Here is a 16,973-nt window from a genome sequence, read left to right as displayed (position 1 = left end):
CAGTTCTGAAGCAGTAAGAATTCTTTCTCTGTGACCCTTTAGCATTGCCAAAAAAAAAAAAAAGTAGCTAAATAAAAAGGCCACATCAGTTTTTGCCAATTTTAGTGAGGATGGGGCTATATATGTATTTGCTATGATATATATATTTTTTAAATTAATGTTATTTAGGGCAATGAGCTTGGCTTTTTAATTTCAAAGAACTAAAAATCTAAGTAAACCTTCCAGCCCCTTTCTTCCCTTTTATGCCCCACCCCTAAATAGCCCCATCTGGCTACCAAGAGGTTGAATTCTTCCCATACTTCTCTCTCATTTCCCTGTACTGGGGGCTGCTGGGGCTTTATTTATTTACTTTAGGTTGCATATAGTCACAGGAAAGCTTATTTTCTGTGGATTCCATTAAGATATGAAAGGTGTAGCGTTCTTAGTTAATGCTCTTCGTAAAGACCCCAGTCAACGGGAGTCTACAATGTTTCATCTGGATTCTATTGGCAATATAATGGAAGAATAGTATTTGTGTTAAAAAAAAAAAAAAAAAAGCCTTCAAAGCTGTTACCTGATATTTTAAATGGAAAAAAAAATCTTAATGTCAATATGACATCATAGTTTTATAAGCCTTTATTGTTTGTTTTTTGTTCTCTGTAAAGTAGGTCACCAAGAAGAGAGTGTTAAATCACTCAACTTATTGTTGTCTTTCAGTAAAACGTTTATGTATTTATGTTTTGAAACATCAAATATCGTAATAAGATTTGGAACTATTGCTCAAATGGTGTCAGTGTGTATTTTTAGGATCTCTTCTTGTTTCTTTCTGTTAAAAAGGGGGAGGGGGAAATTGTTGTGATTTTTTTTTTTTTTTTTCCTGAGCCAAAGACAATCTGGCTTACTCAGTGGTTGGGATGGGGTTTGAGGGGTGGGCTGGTGAGGAGCTGGTGTACAGAGGGCTTTATGTGTTGTCAATCAAATCTTTTTCATTGAAGATTCAATTATTTTCAAAAGGGCTGTATCTTTATATGTATACACTCAGCTATTTTATGAGCTGTCTGATTTTAAAGGATTCCTTTGGGGTGTGGCTTCAATAAAAATGATCCATTAATTCTTATTTAAATGGTCATGGGGTGCTAACAAAACTTCTGGGCACTGGTGGTAGAATTCCATAAATATTTGTTAAATTGAACTAAATTTTGAGATTTTGGTCCAACCATCACAGTAGCTATTCTGAATGCTTTGAATCAGTATTGGAGGAAACCAGACATGTACTTTACGATGTTAATTGTCTGGTTCTGGGATGTTCTCTATTTCAGTGATTAGAATCATGTATTTCTAGAATATATATATATATGGCTACTGGTTTCAGATTTTTTATTTCTATTTTCAGTTTATTATAGGAAGAGGAAGCACTGTTATTCTTTTTTTAGAATCTGAGCTTTCTGTGAGTGAATCCCACCCACATTTAAATAAATAAATAAAAGTATGAAAATCCAACGTGACGAGTCATTGGCTCTCATCGCCAGTCCAGGTGCTGTTCCAGGGGGTGGGCAGCAGTCCTGCTAGGCTTACCTCTGCTGGTCTGCTCCATGGGTAACCCTGGGTGGGTCTCTTCCTTCCCATCTAATTTATGGAAAAGTTCCCCTTCTCAACTTTGAGAAGATCTAAAAATGGTGCTTTAGCTCGGAGACACATGGCAGGGGGGGTTTGGTTACTTTTCTTGTAATAGAGATTTTTAAGTACAAACTGCTGTTTTTTTTTACTTTTTTCCCCCACATAGTTGAAAATATTTCCAAAACAATTCATGCACTTACCCAACTTGGTAGAATGAGTCTGGTGGGTAACTGGCCATGGCTTGGTGATTGATGATCTTGAAGTGCCTGAAAATAGTTTTTCTGAGCTGAATACCCAGAGCGTAAACTTGTTCCTCTGCGCAAAAAGCAAATGTGTAAGGGTGAGATGGATGTGTGAGCCTACTTTATTTTCTGAAGGCTGGTTTTCAAGTAAACCTTTGACTGTAGCACCACAGGTCAATAGTGGTAGAAGAAACTTCCGGGAACACTCACCTGCCTCCTTTCAGAGACCCAAGTGCTGACCATCAAAGGGGAGAAGCAACATGTCATAGATGACTTATCATGAGCCTGCCCCATAGAGTTTCCAAGGAGCGCCTGGCAGATTTGAACTGCTGACCTTTTGGTTAGCGGCCATAGCATTTACCCACTACACCACCAGGGTTTCCTCATGAGTCCTAGGTCTCCCTAATGACCTAGGAAGAACCGGAATTCAGCTTAGTGGGCCCACAACTGCTGTGATTTCTTTCTCTCCTCACTCTCAAAAGCAGAAGCCCTTCCTCTGTGGCCTCTTCTCCTGTCTAGTCAGTGGACAGTAGGGGTTGGTTGGGTTCCCAGGTTTTCCTACAGTAAACTTTCGATAGTGTTTAATGTTGCTCTCCCTTTTTCTTTTAGCAATAGGCGAATATGAAGACCTTAGAGCAGAGAACCAGAAAACAAAGGAGAAGGTTTGTACTTTACCCTTTTTTAAATTTCTTACATGTGTAAAAGCTTAGCCTGCATAGTGCATTGTTCTGCTACTAATTTCAGTGAAATGTAAGTGAGGGTTTTTTTCCCCCCTTTTTTCTTGCCTGTGTGGTTCAAGCTAATATCAACTCCAGGTTCCAGATGGTAAAGAATAGGAGGCATGCCACAGTGGGCACAGCTCTGAGGGATTAACTCCATGGCTAAATGCAGCAAGGCACCAGGCCAAGCAACTCAAGCCCCCAAGAATTGTACTTTTTTCCTAACAGTCAGATTTGGTATTCTGGGGATAGAATTGAAGGCCTGAGACATTTAGCCTCAGGACTTAAACATTTTGGATTCTAGAGAGCTTTCTGTGTTTAGTCATTGGTGTTTAGCCTGGATGCTTCCATAAATCTTTTGTGTGTTTGCTTCATCTATCTATATGAGTAATATACTGAAAGTTGAAAAAAGACTGGAAGTTAATATTTTCAGGGGCTCTGGCACTTTTGTTTTTTAGCTGCTAAATAATTGAATTCTACTTACCTTTAAAAATTGTATCTTTTTGTCTCAGAAAATGTTCATTTAAGCTTTGCAAACATTTATTTGTGTGTTTATATGTGTCTGTGTGTATTTTTTTTTTTTTTTAAACCACCTGCAAATTTAGGAAGGGGACAAATGGAAGGGCTATAATTATAGACATACTAAGTTGGAAAAAGGAGTCCCTGGGTGGTGCAAATAGTTAAGCACTTGGCTACTAACTGAAAGGTTGGTGATTCAAATCCACCCAAAGGTGCCTTGGAAGAAAGGCCTGGTGACCTACTTCTGAAGGATCATAGCCATTGAAAACCCTACGGAACACAGTTTTACTCTGAAACGCATGGTGTCGCCATGAGTCAGAATTGACTCAACGGCAACTGGTTTAGTTTTTCAAGATGGAAAAAAATACCGTTAGGTGCTGTTGAGTCAGGTTTGACTCACAGTGACGGTATGTGATAGTAGAACTGCCAGTAGGGTTCACTGCGCTGTGATCGCTATAGGAGCAGATCTACCAGGTCTCTCTTCTGTGGAGCTGCTGGGTGGGTTCAAACCCCCAACATTTTGATTAGCAGCTGAGCACCTAACCATTGAGCCACCAAGGTTTCTTTCTTGGAAAAAAGTAGAGGGATTGAATAGGAAGCAAAGAACAGGATTATTGTTTTTAGATGTAAAAAAGATCAATTTATATTAACTCCACAATTTTAAAAATTTTTTGATAGACCAAATATTTCAAAATATAACATCCATGATGAAAAACTAGTAAGACAGGGCCTTAAACCACAAAATCAAACCTGCTACCATCGTGTTGATTCCAACTCATAACAACCCTCTAGGACAGTGTAGAGCTGCCCCACAGGGTTTCCAAAGCTTAAATCTTTACAGAAGCAGTCTGCCACCTCTTTCTCCTGTGGAGCCGCTGCCAGGTTCGAACTGCTGGCCTTTTGGTTAACAGCCAAGTGCTTAACCCCTGTGCCACCAGGGCTGCTAGTGGTTATTAAAGAAGATGACCCTCATCACTGCTGTAAATGATAAAGCTTCATCTTTAAAATTTCAGAGGAAGAGCTGTAATGAAAATTGCCAGTGAGCTAAATATTTGTAAAACTCGTGGCATATTTGTTGTATTTATTTGGCTCTTAAGAACCATGTTCTACTTTTTCACTTATGTTAATTTGACACTTAGATGGCTGTGTTATGGCTGGTGATACTTGTGGTAACTTTTCTAGTTCAAAGCAGAGTATAATGGATTTTTAGATCACTGGTTTTCATATAGTTCGTAAGGCTCCTTTGCTCTGTTGTGAATAAATCCTTGGTGTTCTGTGAAATCTTAAGTGTCCCCTCTTCCCTTCATCAGGCAATCCAGGGAATGGTAGGTAGGGGTGATGGGAATATCCATGGTAGAAGGTGCTTGATGCGTGCATCTAGAATTTCGTAGAAAATAATTTGGCATTTCTAACTCCATAACCACCAAAAATCACATACATCCTGAGCATGTAAACAGGTTGGGAGGTTGTGGTTGGATCCTGGGACCTTAATGCCCCCCAAATTTCAAAGTAAAACTGATGGGTGACACTTAGGCCAGATGGCTTGGGCCTCTTTCCCTAAGATACTCTTCCATCGTCCAGCTCTCAGAAGGAGAAAGAGGCCAAGAAGTTATTAGCCAGCTGAGTCTCTTCCATGACAGTTCTTAGTCTAAGAGGGAAGGAGCAAAGCAAGTTGGAGGGGTTAATTCCAGAAAACTCTTTGACTTAGCCTAGACGATGTGAGGAGGGAAAGCAAACAAGTGTATCTTTGTATGATGGAGAAAGATGGGTGTAGAAGAGAAGGAATAACTTAAGAAGAAGAGTAAATTTTTTTTTGTTTTCTCTTTTTTTCTCCTTCTTTAATCCATTCTAACTTGTAGACCTAGCAGTGCCCCGTACATGGTAGGTGCTTGGTAAATACCCATTATTGGTGGTGATGATGGCCATTTAGCTAAGAGCTTCTTTCTGTTGTGACTTTTTAAGTGAACCATTGTTTTGAAAATGAAATTATAGGTAAGATGCATTTGATAAAAGAAAGATTGTAAATTACTTCACCCCATTAACTGTTTCTATGTTTCTCTATATAGAGTATGGCCTAATACTTTTGTAACAATCATATGCCTTATTTACCTGCCTCTGTTCTAATTTTTTTTAAATAACTATTAACAGAAACGGGAAATGAAAGCAGTATGGAATGCTGTGTGGTTGGGTCAAACCAAGTAGAGTGATTTTTTTTTAAGTTCACAGCATTCTGTTTATCGTCTATTAAAAGACTAACAGGCTTATTGCTGCAGATTTTTCCCCAAAAAGAGGGACCGTATTACAAATGAGAGAAGCACATAATAAGAGCCTTTTATATAGCATAGAGCAAGTAAGAGCAGCTTTCGTTCCGGCATTGGTAAATGGAGGACACCGTTTTCACTGACAAAGTGCTTTCTTGTGCCTAGCTGGGTGAGTTGTGACCGGTCTCCATCAGTACATGTGTGTGGCATCCTGGCCACATGGTCCCAAGACAGTTCAGTGAATCCACTGAAATCTGAAGACAGACTTCTTTTGCCACAGCTAATTTGATGTGGGGAAATTTTATACAAATGGGGGGAGCAGAAAAATACATTGTAAGTTATTTCTTCCCTCCACACGTCCACATGAAGTCTAGCTATCTTTGTTGCCAGGCCGTGAACCCTATCAGTGGGAAAGGCAGTAGATGGATCCTTCTGGGTAGGATCGTTTTCTGCCATGTTTGGAATGTCATCTGTTGAGACAAGTGGTAGGCTTGCTGCTTCTCAGGTCAGGCATTTGCGTAAGAGGCTGTTTATTAAGAAGAGACTTTGGGTCATGTGCTGTTGGTTGTCCCCTTCACCCAATACCCTAGACAGTCCTGTGTCAGCCATATTTCGCAGATAAGGAAACAGGCCCACAGGGCTTAAATGACTTTCCCCAGGTTGCACAGGTAGTTAGTGGCAGAGTGTAGGTTCAAATATGGGTCTTATGACCACAAAGGTTCTTTTTGAGAAGGTGGATTTATAGGAGCTTATCAGCTCTCTTTTTCCCCACGAAGGCCCTGGCTTTATTTTCAATTCTTTTTTGTAAGCTCATGAATTTTTCATAGCGAATTATCAGACTTTATACTTTTCTATGGAACCCTGGTGATGCAGTGGTTAAGTATTGGCTGCCAACCGAAAGGTTGGCAGTTCGAACTCACCAGCTACTCCTTGGGAGAAAGATACAGCAGTCTGCTTCTGTAAAGATTTGAAGTTTGGAAACCCTATGGGACATTTCCACTCTGTCCTATAGAGTCGCTGTGAGTCAGAACCAACTTGACGGCAGTGGTTAAGAGGGGTATACTTTTCTGAATCATTTATATTTATTCCACATTGGTTTGTATTTAAGATCTGAAATTTAAATATAAAGTCCATTTTATATCAGAAAAATTCATATATATATATTGTTTATATGTGTGTGTGTGTATGTGTTGTGTGCCATCAAGTTGATTCCAACTCACAGCAACCCTATAGGACAGAGTAGAACTACCTCATATGGTTTCCTAGGCTGTAATCTTTATAGAAGCAGATCTCCAGGTCCTTTCTTCTGTGGAGCTGCTAGTGGGTTCAAACCATCAACTTTTTGGTTAGCCACTGAATAGTTAACTATTCTGCCTCCAGGGCTCCTTATATATCTATATCTACCTATAGGGTTGCTTGAGTCAGAATCGACTTGACAGCAACGGGTTTGTTTTTTTTGGAGATACATATATATTAAAAAAATGCATTCTAGGGTTTGACAGGTAGGAGATTTTTGGGGGGTGCAGTGTGGGCCATTTTTTAAATTGATCTTTTCCTTCGCAGTTCTCCCTTTTTAACAAAAATGGAATGTTGACCATTTTGTGGTTTTTAATCAGTGACTTTGAGGATGGAGTCAGAGTCTGTTTGAGTTTATAAGGAAAGCTATTTTGAAGGGAAAACTTTTTTCATGAATCCCTTCTGAGTACCAGGAGTATAAAGAAAAATATATGAAGATTCTCCCCTGGAGAAAGCCCACTCTAAGGAGGGACACAGACAGACTAACAATGACTGTGTCGCATTGCGAGTGAGTGCCTAGAGCTGGGGGAGGGATGGGAAAGGACAAAAAGACAGGGTTCCCACTCCTTTCCATGAGGCAAACTCTTTTTAACCTTAAATGCCTGGCTTAAATGTCGCTTATTTTTTTCGTGGTCTTCTCTAACTCTCTCACGAGCAGAATTAGTTGCTTGCTTCTTCTTAATAGCGGGAGAAAGATGTGGCAGTGTGCTTTCTTAAAGATTGCACCCTTGGAAAGCATATGGGGCGATTCTACCTTGTTCCGTAGGGTGGCTGTGAGTTGGAATCGATGTGATAGCAACAGGTTTGGTTTGGGTTGGTCTCTTTTTAATAAAAACACCTGCTTGTTACTTATGGATGTATCGCATTTTAAACCAAAATTTATTATCAAAATATTGACTAGGGTAAAAGTCACCGGTGTACATTGGATTAAACTGTAAATACTTGAGGTTTTTTTTTTTTTTTTTAAACACCAGGATAAATGGGAATTATGGAAAGAGTGCTACTTTCTGTTATTTTATTCATTTATTTTTTTTTTGCCTGGTTGCTAAATGGCATTATCAACAGTGTGTTAAAAAATGGAAGATTCTATCACACTGAAGTCAGCAAGCCTTCCGAATCTATATCTCTGTGGTATGGAAAAGTAGAGGACTGTCTATTTTGAAATCGGCCAAATATGCTCTACATTGGAGCACATTCTCTTAGGACTCGTCCAGGACCTTTGTCATAATTGTTTGGGGTTTATTTCCTGGTATGGGGGGAAAAGACTCATTGAATGTTGAGTGGAATAGCTTTCACGGTTCTCAGAGTGGCAGGATGTGTGTGTGTGTGTGTCGTATGCATTAAAAACAGAAGGAAATCTGTATAATAGAAGAGTGTCTGCCTTCAAGTAATAAGTATTTATGTTTAATATTATGTTCTGAGATCGAGTTTTGAAGTGCATCATTGTTTAAGTGGCTGATTAGAAGTCATTTGGGTGAGCGGCTGTAACAGTACATCAATCAGGAGGCTCCGTCAGGTTGCCAGGAACAATGAATGAAAAGGGAACGAGGCAGACCCTTTCCAAGACTTCCGTTTCAAGAAGCAAGATACATGATATTGTTTGCATCTTGTTCATTTTGTCTATTGTTGAAATTTCTTCCTCTTGTGTAATTTTCAGAGGTGAAGGTCCCAAAGTATTTTATTTAAAAGAAATTAATAAAGAAGCCACTTTGAAGAGCAAGATATGCATCCATTATGCTAACTGTTCATGCATAATACATCCACATACATGCCGTTTCTTTGAGACAGAGAGTGGCAAGTGGTTGTGCCAGAGAAAAAGTAATTACTTAGCAGTTTGAAAGTGAAAATGAGTCTCTTATTAACAGCAATCTATCCAGAAACAAAGAGCAAGAATCTCTGTTCTGATGACATGTGTTCCCATCTAACACACAATACCTAGAATTTGGAGAATGCTGCAAGACAGCTTTAAGGGGCAGCTACTACTTCTTTATTGCCTGTGAAAATTGAAGGGAAAGAACTTTGAATTGGAAGAAAGAACACCAAAAAAGAGAAAGAGAGTGAAAGGAATTCCATCCCAGTAGGAACGATTTAATTTATTGTATTTTTTAAGGGTAGCACTTAACCACTACGCAACCAGGGTTTCCTTTTTAAGGGTAAGTATGTATTTTTTTTTTTTATGTATAAATCCAGAAAGCCCTGTTGAGTTCCAGCCATACTTACCCAGGTGGAAAAATAGAAGTATCGATCATAATTAAAAATGATTTGATGGTTCTCTCATTGCATCACCAAGGATTCTAAAGCAGGTAAATATGCACAATTCTGACGCCATACATGTTTAAATTTTTAGAATATTGTAACTGGACATAAAAGGGATGAAAAGTACTTGGAGAAAAGTAAAAGTGGTGTGGGGTTGTGCCCTCCTCAGACGTAGTGGTATGGCCTGTGCTATATGTGTCTATAGTGTGGTATTTTTCCTGGTATAGCAGCTGTCCTTTTAATTGCTTCTTTCATTGTTGCTCCTTCTTAGTAGATCATAAGTTTGTGAGCACATCGTCTGTTACATTCCACACAGTGGCTGGCAGGTCTAGGTGCTCTATAAATAATTCGTTCATTGCTTGAAGGACAGAAAAAGATGTTCTGTGGCATAGGAAGACCAATGATTACAGTAGGTACTTGCTTCGAAGTAATTCCGCCCCCGTTAGGTACTTGCGTGCAGATAGGTTGTCTTCTCTCTTGGCGGTGTGTGTGCGTGGTGCATGTGTGCTTCTTGGGCCCCAAACTGGCCTTTCAGTAGGATATTAACCTGCCATTGCATCTGTGTGCCACAGAGATAAAAATCAATGTTCATATTAGTGGAAGTTAGACACAAGTTAGTTTTTTTTTTTTACATAAAACGTGAGTAGATCACCCTGCAAAATACAAAGATTTCTTGGTGTCTACATCAGTTACCTGTACTTCTGCTGAGCCCTGCTAAGCAGATACTTTAGTGTTAACTGTAGTTGGATGATATATGCGGAAAAAAGAACTGAGCTACCCATTTTTTAGGGGGGAAGAGGGAAGGTATCAATTCACAGTAGAAGGATTTCCCTCCACAAATCAATCAGCCAGTGCTTTGATATGCTGGTTTAGTTTCAGAAGCCAGGGACCTGCCTGGATGAAGCTCAAGGAAGAGGTCTGGAAAATAGCCAGGGCTTCTAATATTAAGGGCTTTCAAAACCAGCAAGGCCATCCTCCAGTCAATTCACCACTTCATAAAGAGCCAAAACAGAGACTCTAGAGTAGATGTAATATTATCCAGCTCGCTTCAACCAGCCAGCACTTGTGCTGCTGGGTTCTACCCCAGCCTTGAGCCACAGAGAATCGCTGGGCATCATAATTAAGCGAAGTGAACCCAGGCACATCTGTTGCTATTGCAAGGTCCTCACGAGCAATTCTAACACAAAAAGAAGCAGTTTCTACAAATGGTGCAGCTGCGTGGGCAGGGTAGAGAAAGGGGAGGGTGGGTGAGGGGCTCCTGTGGGGCATAAAGATAGGACATTCTTCCAAAAAGGCCCAGAACCCTCGCTGACATTTTTTCTCACTGCTGACCGAATGAGAGAGAGCTTACGAGATATTTTTCTGGGTTCACCTAAAAAAATAAAATAAGTGAGTATTTGGAATCCTGGTTAGTAAATATGTACGTCCTTCATATTTTGTTCAACTCCAGTTTGAAATAAGGAAGCCACGTTTGCAGCATGTGTTGATTCCGTCCCCCAGCCCACACCCCTTTCAGTATCCATAGCAGATGGTCAATTCTGTGACTGCCAGTTCTGTCATAATGCAGTTGCAGAAAATAGAAAGCAAAGCAACATGGAGACCCCTGGTAGAACACAGCTGGGTTTGGGAGACGGTCTGTGAATCTGTTGGTGATGACTACAGCATTAGCCTGAAAGTATGTAGCTAGGCTGTGGAAACTAGTTACCTGCCTGTTGTGATGAACTAAAACCTGCCTACCTGGGCCTTATGAGCAGAGGGCAGAGACAGAAAATCTGTCTTCTGGGTGACTGGCTACGACTACCTAAAATTGTCACAAGCTGACGATAACCAGCAAATGGTGACAGAGTTAGTGGCTTGTGTGTCAACTGGTGGCCTTTTTCAGATCCGAATAGAGATCGACCTAAACCAGGCATCTCTGTTTAATGTTCTCATCATGCAAAGTCTCAGTGAAAACTCTGGCTATTTGAAATAAGTGAGAATTGAATTATCCTCAAATTCCTCCAGGTGGTACTTTGAGAAGCAGAGAGAAGGACACAAGTGGCATTCCATCAGGAGCAATGCTCCCAACTCTTAGATGAAGACAGATTTTCATAGGGCATCTTACACCTTCAGAAATGCCTGATTACAAAACATGAAATTAATTTGAAAGTGAAACACCAAATATATCTCATTTGCAGTCATGACTCAGGAGTTTGTCTAGTCAGAAGGCATGTATTAGGCTCCTTTTTGTGTCTTTAGACTCTACTGTGTATTGATTAGGTGAGGTAGCAGGCTGGCAGGGAGCGTGGGGAAGTATAAAACCAACAGAGGCCAAGTTCTAGAAAACAAGAGGAATAGTCCTGAAACAGCTGGCCAGCTCTGTCATAGAAATTAAGTGCTATACTGTCTGGTATAGTCAAATTGGGTGAGAGGAATGGTCTGGGAAAGCTTATTTGAGAGTCCAGCGTGCTAGTGTTTAGAAATGTAAACACCAAAAAACAAACAAACAAAAAACACTACATGCAATTTTTCTGGTAAATTGGAACTAGAGACTGTATTAGACAGGACTATTTTTTCAGAGTTTGGATTCCCACAAGGAAACTTTAATGCAAGAGTACACCTTCTCCTTTAGGAAATGGCCCTTGGTCCATCCTGACCCATTTGGTGGGAGGTCTGAGTCAGGATTCAGTGGACAGCTTTGCTGCTTTAGCACTGTGTGTACTTGTTTCATGTGCACTTGCCAGAGTGGATTTGCCCATATGAAAGGAGATCAGGTTTTTAAAGTTTCTGTGGTTTTTTGGAAGCCAAAGGGGAAAACAATGAACTATTTAGAAGCACAGAAAAAGGCAGAGAGTAATAAAACAAGTACTTGCCACACAGAATTAGCTGTTATTTTTTTAATTAAAAAACAAAAGCTACAGATAAGATCCTGTGTTGCCCATGCCTGGTCTCATTTCCTTCCATATTTCCTAAGAGACGATCATAAATTTTGTATGTGTCCCTGTATTTCATGATGTTATTTTTCATATATGCCATGCATATCATGAAATAGACATAAATACAGAACAGACGCATGAAATATTTTTGTGTGCTTCAGGTATCATTTGATATATGTTCTACAACTTCTTTTACTCAGCATTATGGTTTTTGAGGTTTATGTTGATACACGTAGCTTTAGTTCATTCATTTTCACTGCTCTGTAGTGTAGTATATGACTATACCATGATTTCTTATTCTTTTAAATGCTGAACCTTTTTTTTGAGTTCATTTTGTCTACAATACTGGAGAGTCTCTCTGAGTGTATACACCTAGGAGTAGAATTACTGAGTCATAGGGTTTGTGGGTTTTCTATTTTGATAGAAATTTATTTTCCAAGTAGTTCTACCAGTTTAGACTTCCACTAGCAGTATGTGAGAGTTTTCAACTCCTGGTATCAGATTTTTTCAGTTTTTTGCCAGTCTGATAGGTGAGACTGTCTCACTGTTTTCATTTGGATTTTCCCAATTACTAAACCAAAGAAAACCAAACCTGTTGCTGTCAAGCCGATTCCGACTCATAGCAACCTTGTGGGACACAGTAGGACTGCCCCATAGGGTTTCCAAGGAGCGCCTGGTGGATTCAAACTGCTGACCTTTTGGTTAGCAGCTGCAACTCTTAACCACTACACCACCAGGCTTTCCCTCCAATCACTAGTGGTGTTATAATTCCCATAAGCCACTAAAATTTGAAATTAAGAATATCCAAATGGATGCAATCCCAATATATTGATCTGGCATGCTAGGAATCAAATATAGTTTAAAGTTGTGCTTTATTCATATGATACCTTGGAGACTGAGGTATTTCCAAGAAGCTAAAATTTCACCCTAAGAGCTAAAATTACTGCTTAAAGTTTTAGGTGTTTTCGATGAAAAATTCTCTAAAATGTATTATGCTTCCCTGTTTTGTGAAATTCAAGGTGTATTGAATTCAGTCCTCATAATCAGCATTCGGTTTTGTTAAAATTCATTAATACCTCCAGGGCCTGTTGAAACGAGAGAGATTTGTGTCTATACCAGGTTTCCTAAAAGGTCTTCGTGCTCCAATAGTTATTTTTGCCTTTTATCATCTTATTTTTTCAGAGGTTTTCCCACCTTTTAAAATTAACAGTTTATATAAATGATACAAGCTTATCATGGGATATTTTGCCTTCAATTTGCTACCTTCTTCTGTTCAGAATGCTAAGGACACAGGGATGATTGTCCACAGGTGACAGAGAGCACGGGTTATGTGGCAGCAGTTTTCCTTCGTCCAGGGGTCTTTCCATTTGCTTCCAAGGTGCACCAGTGTCTGGATAGTTGAAACTGCTGGGAATCTGACCTGCGGATGAGTGAGGTGTTCATGGCATTAGGAAAATACCTGTGTAAAGAGAGACACAAACGCTTTCCAAAGAATGAGTACATTTTAACTCAAGGTTGTTAAACGGGTCTTTTACGGAGGAGATAGTGAACAGTAAGCTGGTTCATTATTTTAGAAGGTCAGAGAAAATTCACCAGGTACCATGCTGGTTGAGCAGTACAATTAACCATGTGACTGCTGTTTTATTTATTTATTTATTGTTTTAAATGTTTTGTTTTCTGAAAATTGCTGTTGCTTATAAGCTTGCTATTCCTTGCCTTTCCAAACTTAAAATTTGTAATACAAATTTTAACATTTCCTTTCTTTTTTTCTAATTTCAGTGTGACAAGATTAGGCAAGAACGAGATGAGGCTGTTAAAAAACTGGAGGAATTTCAGAAAAGTATGTAAGCATTTCAGCGGAATGGTTATAACACACGTAATTGTGTATTGGGAATATGTGGGCAGACACAGGCCCTGTGTTTAGTTGCTGATGCATCGGGCCATCCAATCAAGAAAGCGAGAATTGTCTTCCCATTTGCCCGTGAAATGCCCTGGCATTACTGTGATTTTTAAAGGAAGAGAATGAGCATTGTTTTATGTGTGTATTATTATAAAAGATGGTTTGTAGTTGTTATAAGAAGTTTTTTGCTATGCAGAAAAGAGAACAAAAATTACTGTTTACCTTGACTCCTTGAGAAAAACCAAAGTTAGCATTTTATAGTATATCCTTCCTGGTCTTTTTTCTGAGTAATATATATGCATCTAAGCAGCCTGGTTAAAGCGCTTGGCCACTAACTGAAAGGTTGGCTGTTCGAACCTACCAGTGGTTCCATGAGAGAAAGATGTGGCCGTCTGCTTCCGTAAAGATTTACAGCCTTGGAAACCCTATGGGGCAGTTCTGCTCTGTCCTGTGGGGTCGCTCTGAGTTGGAATCAACTTGATGGCTGTGGGTTTGGTTGTGGCTTTATATGTATCTACAAAAAATGCATTCAGTTTATAACCTGCTTTTTTCAGTAAACAGTATATTGTCATCTTTGCTTGTCAGTAAAAATGTCTATCATTTTTAATCATTGCCCATAGTATTCCATTATATGATAGTACCATCATTTCTTTAGATATTTCTTCACTGATAGATGGATTATTTCTTGCTTTTCGCTATTACAAATAATGCCGTGGCAAGCATTCCTATATATATATAATCTTTACGGTGGTCTCGTTAGTTCCTTAGGTTAATTCATAGAAATGGAATTATGGGTTCAGAGAACTTCCACATTTTTAAGAATTAGAATGTTTGAAATTGCCTTCTCGCCAAGGAAAATTATATTCCCATGAAAGCTATAGGTAGCTGACTGACTCCCCAAAATCTTTTCTGAATTTTTGCTATTGATTTTTTTATGTGGTGTAAATCTGTTATTATTTTATCCCCCAAGATAGAATATAGCTGCTTACTCTCAGAAGGATCAGATGGACAAATGTCATGGAAAAAAGCCCGGGCCTTAGTAGGGAGAGCAGGCCCTCCCCTGGAAGCAAGGTCTTTCTCCATCATTCTGCAGATGCTGTAGCAGTCAGGCAATTTGGTGATAACATAAACTGTTGACTAGGTAACTACACGACAAAACATTTTATTCTTGTTGAAGGAAAGACAGCCATTAAAAATGCAGCATGGTAGTTAAATTTTAATAGGCCAGTTTATTTTTCAGCATCCATCTATACAAAGAAAAGCTAACGGGAATATTGTTGGTACTACCTATTTTTGGAGGTCAGTATGCTATGATAGAAATCCTCTTATTGCTGAATGTTGTAATTGTAGTTGCAAAGGGCTTTCTTGCTCCCTCATGCAGGATTAATGGAATGTTCTTACACTTGGGCTGACACTGAGTCATGTCTCAAAGCGTTATACCATCAGCATTGCTACCAGTTAATGTGCTTGAATTACTGCTAGCAGATTGGTGTCCTTTGTGGAGTGAGAATAGTTCAAGTTCTTACGCTTAGACTTATCAAATATTTTGGTCTAGGTAGGTAGTTGGAATTTTGCCCCTTTCATTCTGCAAAAATGGAAGCAACTTCTTCTCAAATCAGCCTACCTTCAGAGTAACATGTAAACTCTACTTTTATCTACCATTTCCCTTTCTTTGTCTCTTCTTCTAAATACGTCGGATAGCTTAAAAATTTTGCATTTTTCGTTATGGGCGGCTCTAATTAAAGCCTGAAAGGATCAGTTGAAAGGTTAGTACAACAACCTCAATTGTTGTAGTTGCTTCGTTTTTACCTTTACTAAGTTTGCTTAATTAATTTAAAGTTTGGATGGAAGGAGAACAGAGTACTAACCCTTTACTCAGTCTCAAAAGAACAGAAAATGGGGAATAAGAAGTCTTTTGAAATATTTGTTAAAAAACTGTGTCAGGGTTAAATGGTTCACAGCTTTGGAACAGAGGTTACAATTTCAGATTTGGAAAGGAATGAGGCAGTATCCCTGGTGGCATAGTGGTTAAGTGCTACAGCTGTTAACCAAGAGGTTGGCAGCTCAAATCCGCCAGGCGGTCCTTGGAAACTCTATGGGACAGTTCTACTCTGTCCTATAGGGTCGCTATGAGTTGGAATCCACTGGATGACAGTGGGTTTTTTAGTTTTGGAGGCAGTATCTGCAGAGAAGAGCATCACCTGGTATGAATTCATGTAGCCCTGAGCAAGTTTCTGCATTACTAAAATTAGGGTTAATGGCCCTGCCTCGTAGGGTGTTCAAGGATTAAATGAGATAATCCATGTAAAAAGTGCTTACCACAGAGCCTGGCACACAGTAAGTGCTCAGTAAATTTGGTTGCTGCTTCCACCATCTCATCTACGGACCCACCCCGTGTCTGCCTGTCCTTTAGTGTTAAAAGTTCCCATCATTTACCTTTAGTGAGTTTGTATCATCTACCTTTAAGTGGTTGCCAGTCTCCATATTTGGACAGTTCTGGAGGAAAGTGTTCTTTTGTGCTGAACTGAGATCTGCCTCCTATAATTTTTATCTACTAGGGTCAAATGGATACCCATTTGTAAGTGTCTTAGTCATCTAGTGCTGCTAAAACAGAAATACCACAAGTAAATGGCTTTAACAAAAAGAAATTTATTTTCTCACAGTCTAGTAGGTTATAAGTCTCAATTCAGGGTGTCAGCTTCAGGAGAAGGCTTTCTCTCTTTGTTGGCTCTGGAGGAAAGTCCTTGTCCTCCCCTGGTTGAGGAGCTTCTCAGGCGCAGGGACCTGGGTCCAAAGGACACGCTCTGCTCCTGGTGCTGCTTTCTTGGTGGTATGAGGTCCCTAACTCTCTGCTTGCTTACCTTTCCTTTTTATCTCTTGAGAGATAAAAGGTGGTGCAGGCCACACCCCAGGGAAACTCCCTTTACATTAGGTCAGTGACCTGGGCAAGGGTGGTGTTACAGTCCCACCGTAATCCTTTTAACATAAATTTACAAGCACAAAATGGAGGACAACCACACAATGCTGGAAATCCTGGCCCAGCCAAATTAATACACACATTTTTGGGGGGACATAATTCAGTTCATGACAGTAAGGTATGAGTAGGCCTGGCTCTTGACGTGTAGAAAGAGCAGCTGAATAAGGCTCCAGGATGAGCTTTGTTAGGCCGTAGGGCCTTCCTCCCTAGCTCTGCATGTGTTACCCGTAGTTCCACGCCATTCTTGATTCTCTCCCAGCTCTTCCTAAGCCTTTCTCCTGGTCTTTCTGCA

The 16,973-nt window shown here is 39.7% G+C and overlaps 1 protein-coding gene across 3 annotated transcripts in view; it reads left to right on the top strand.

Moving 5' to 3' along the window:
• The window catches only part of SHTN1 (shootin 1), a 103,197-nt gene that overhangs the window by 14,294 nt on the left and 71,930 nt on the right, over positions 1 to 16,973 (top strand). For all 3 annotated transcript variants that reach the window (XM_049854654.1, XM_049854653.1, XM_049854655.1), the window contains exons 2-3: positions 2,448 to 2,500; positions 13,584 to 13,644. In XM_049854654.1, coding sequence (XP_049710611.1) covers positions 2,460 to 2,500; positions 13,584 to 13,644 — 102 coding nt within the window. In that variant the 5' untranslated portion in view covers positions 2,448 to 2,459. The remainder of the gene's footprint in view (positions 1 to 2,447; positions 2,501 to 13,583; positions 13,645 to 16,973) is intronic.

Source organism: Elephas maximus, chromosome 16, assembly GCF_024166365.1.
Source record: "Elephas maximus indicus isolate mEleMax1 chromosome 16, mEleMax1 primary haplotype, whole genome shotgun sequence".
In the NCBI taxonomy this organism is placed as follows: Eukaryota; Metazoa; Chordata; class Mammalia; order Proboscidea; family Elephantidae; genus Elephas; species Elephas maximus.
The sequence above is the reverse complement of the archived record's forward strand: the minus strand, read 5'-3'. Positions and strand labels throughout refer to the sequence as shown.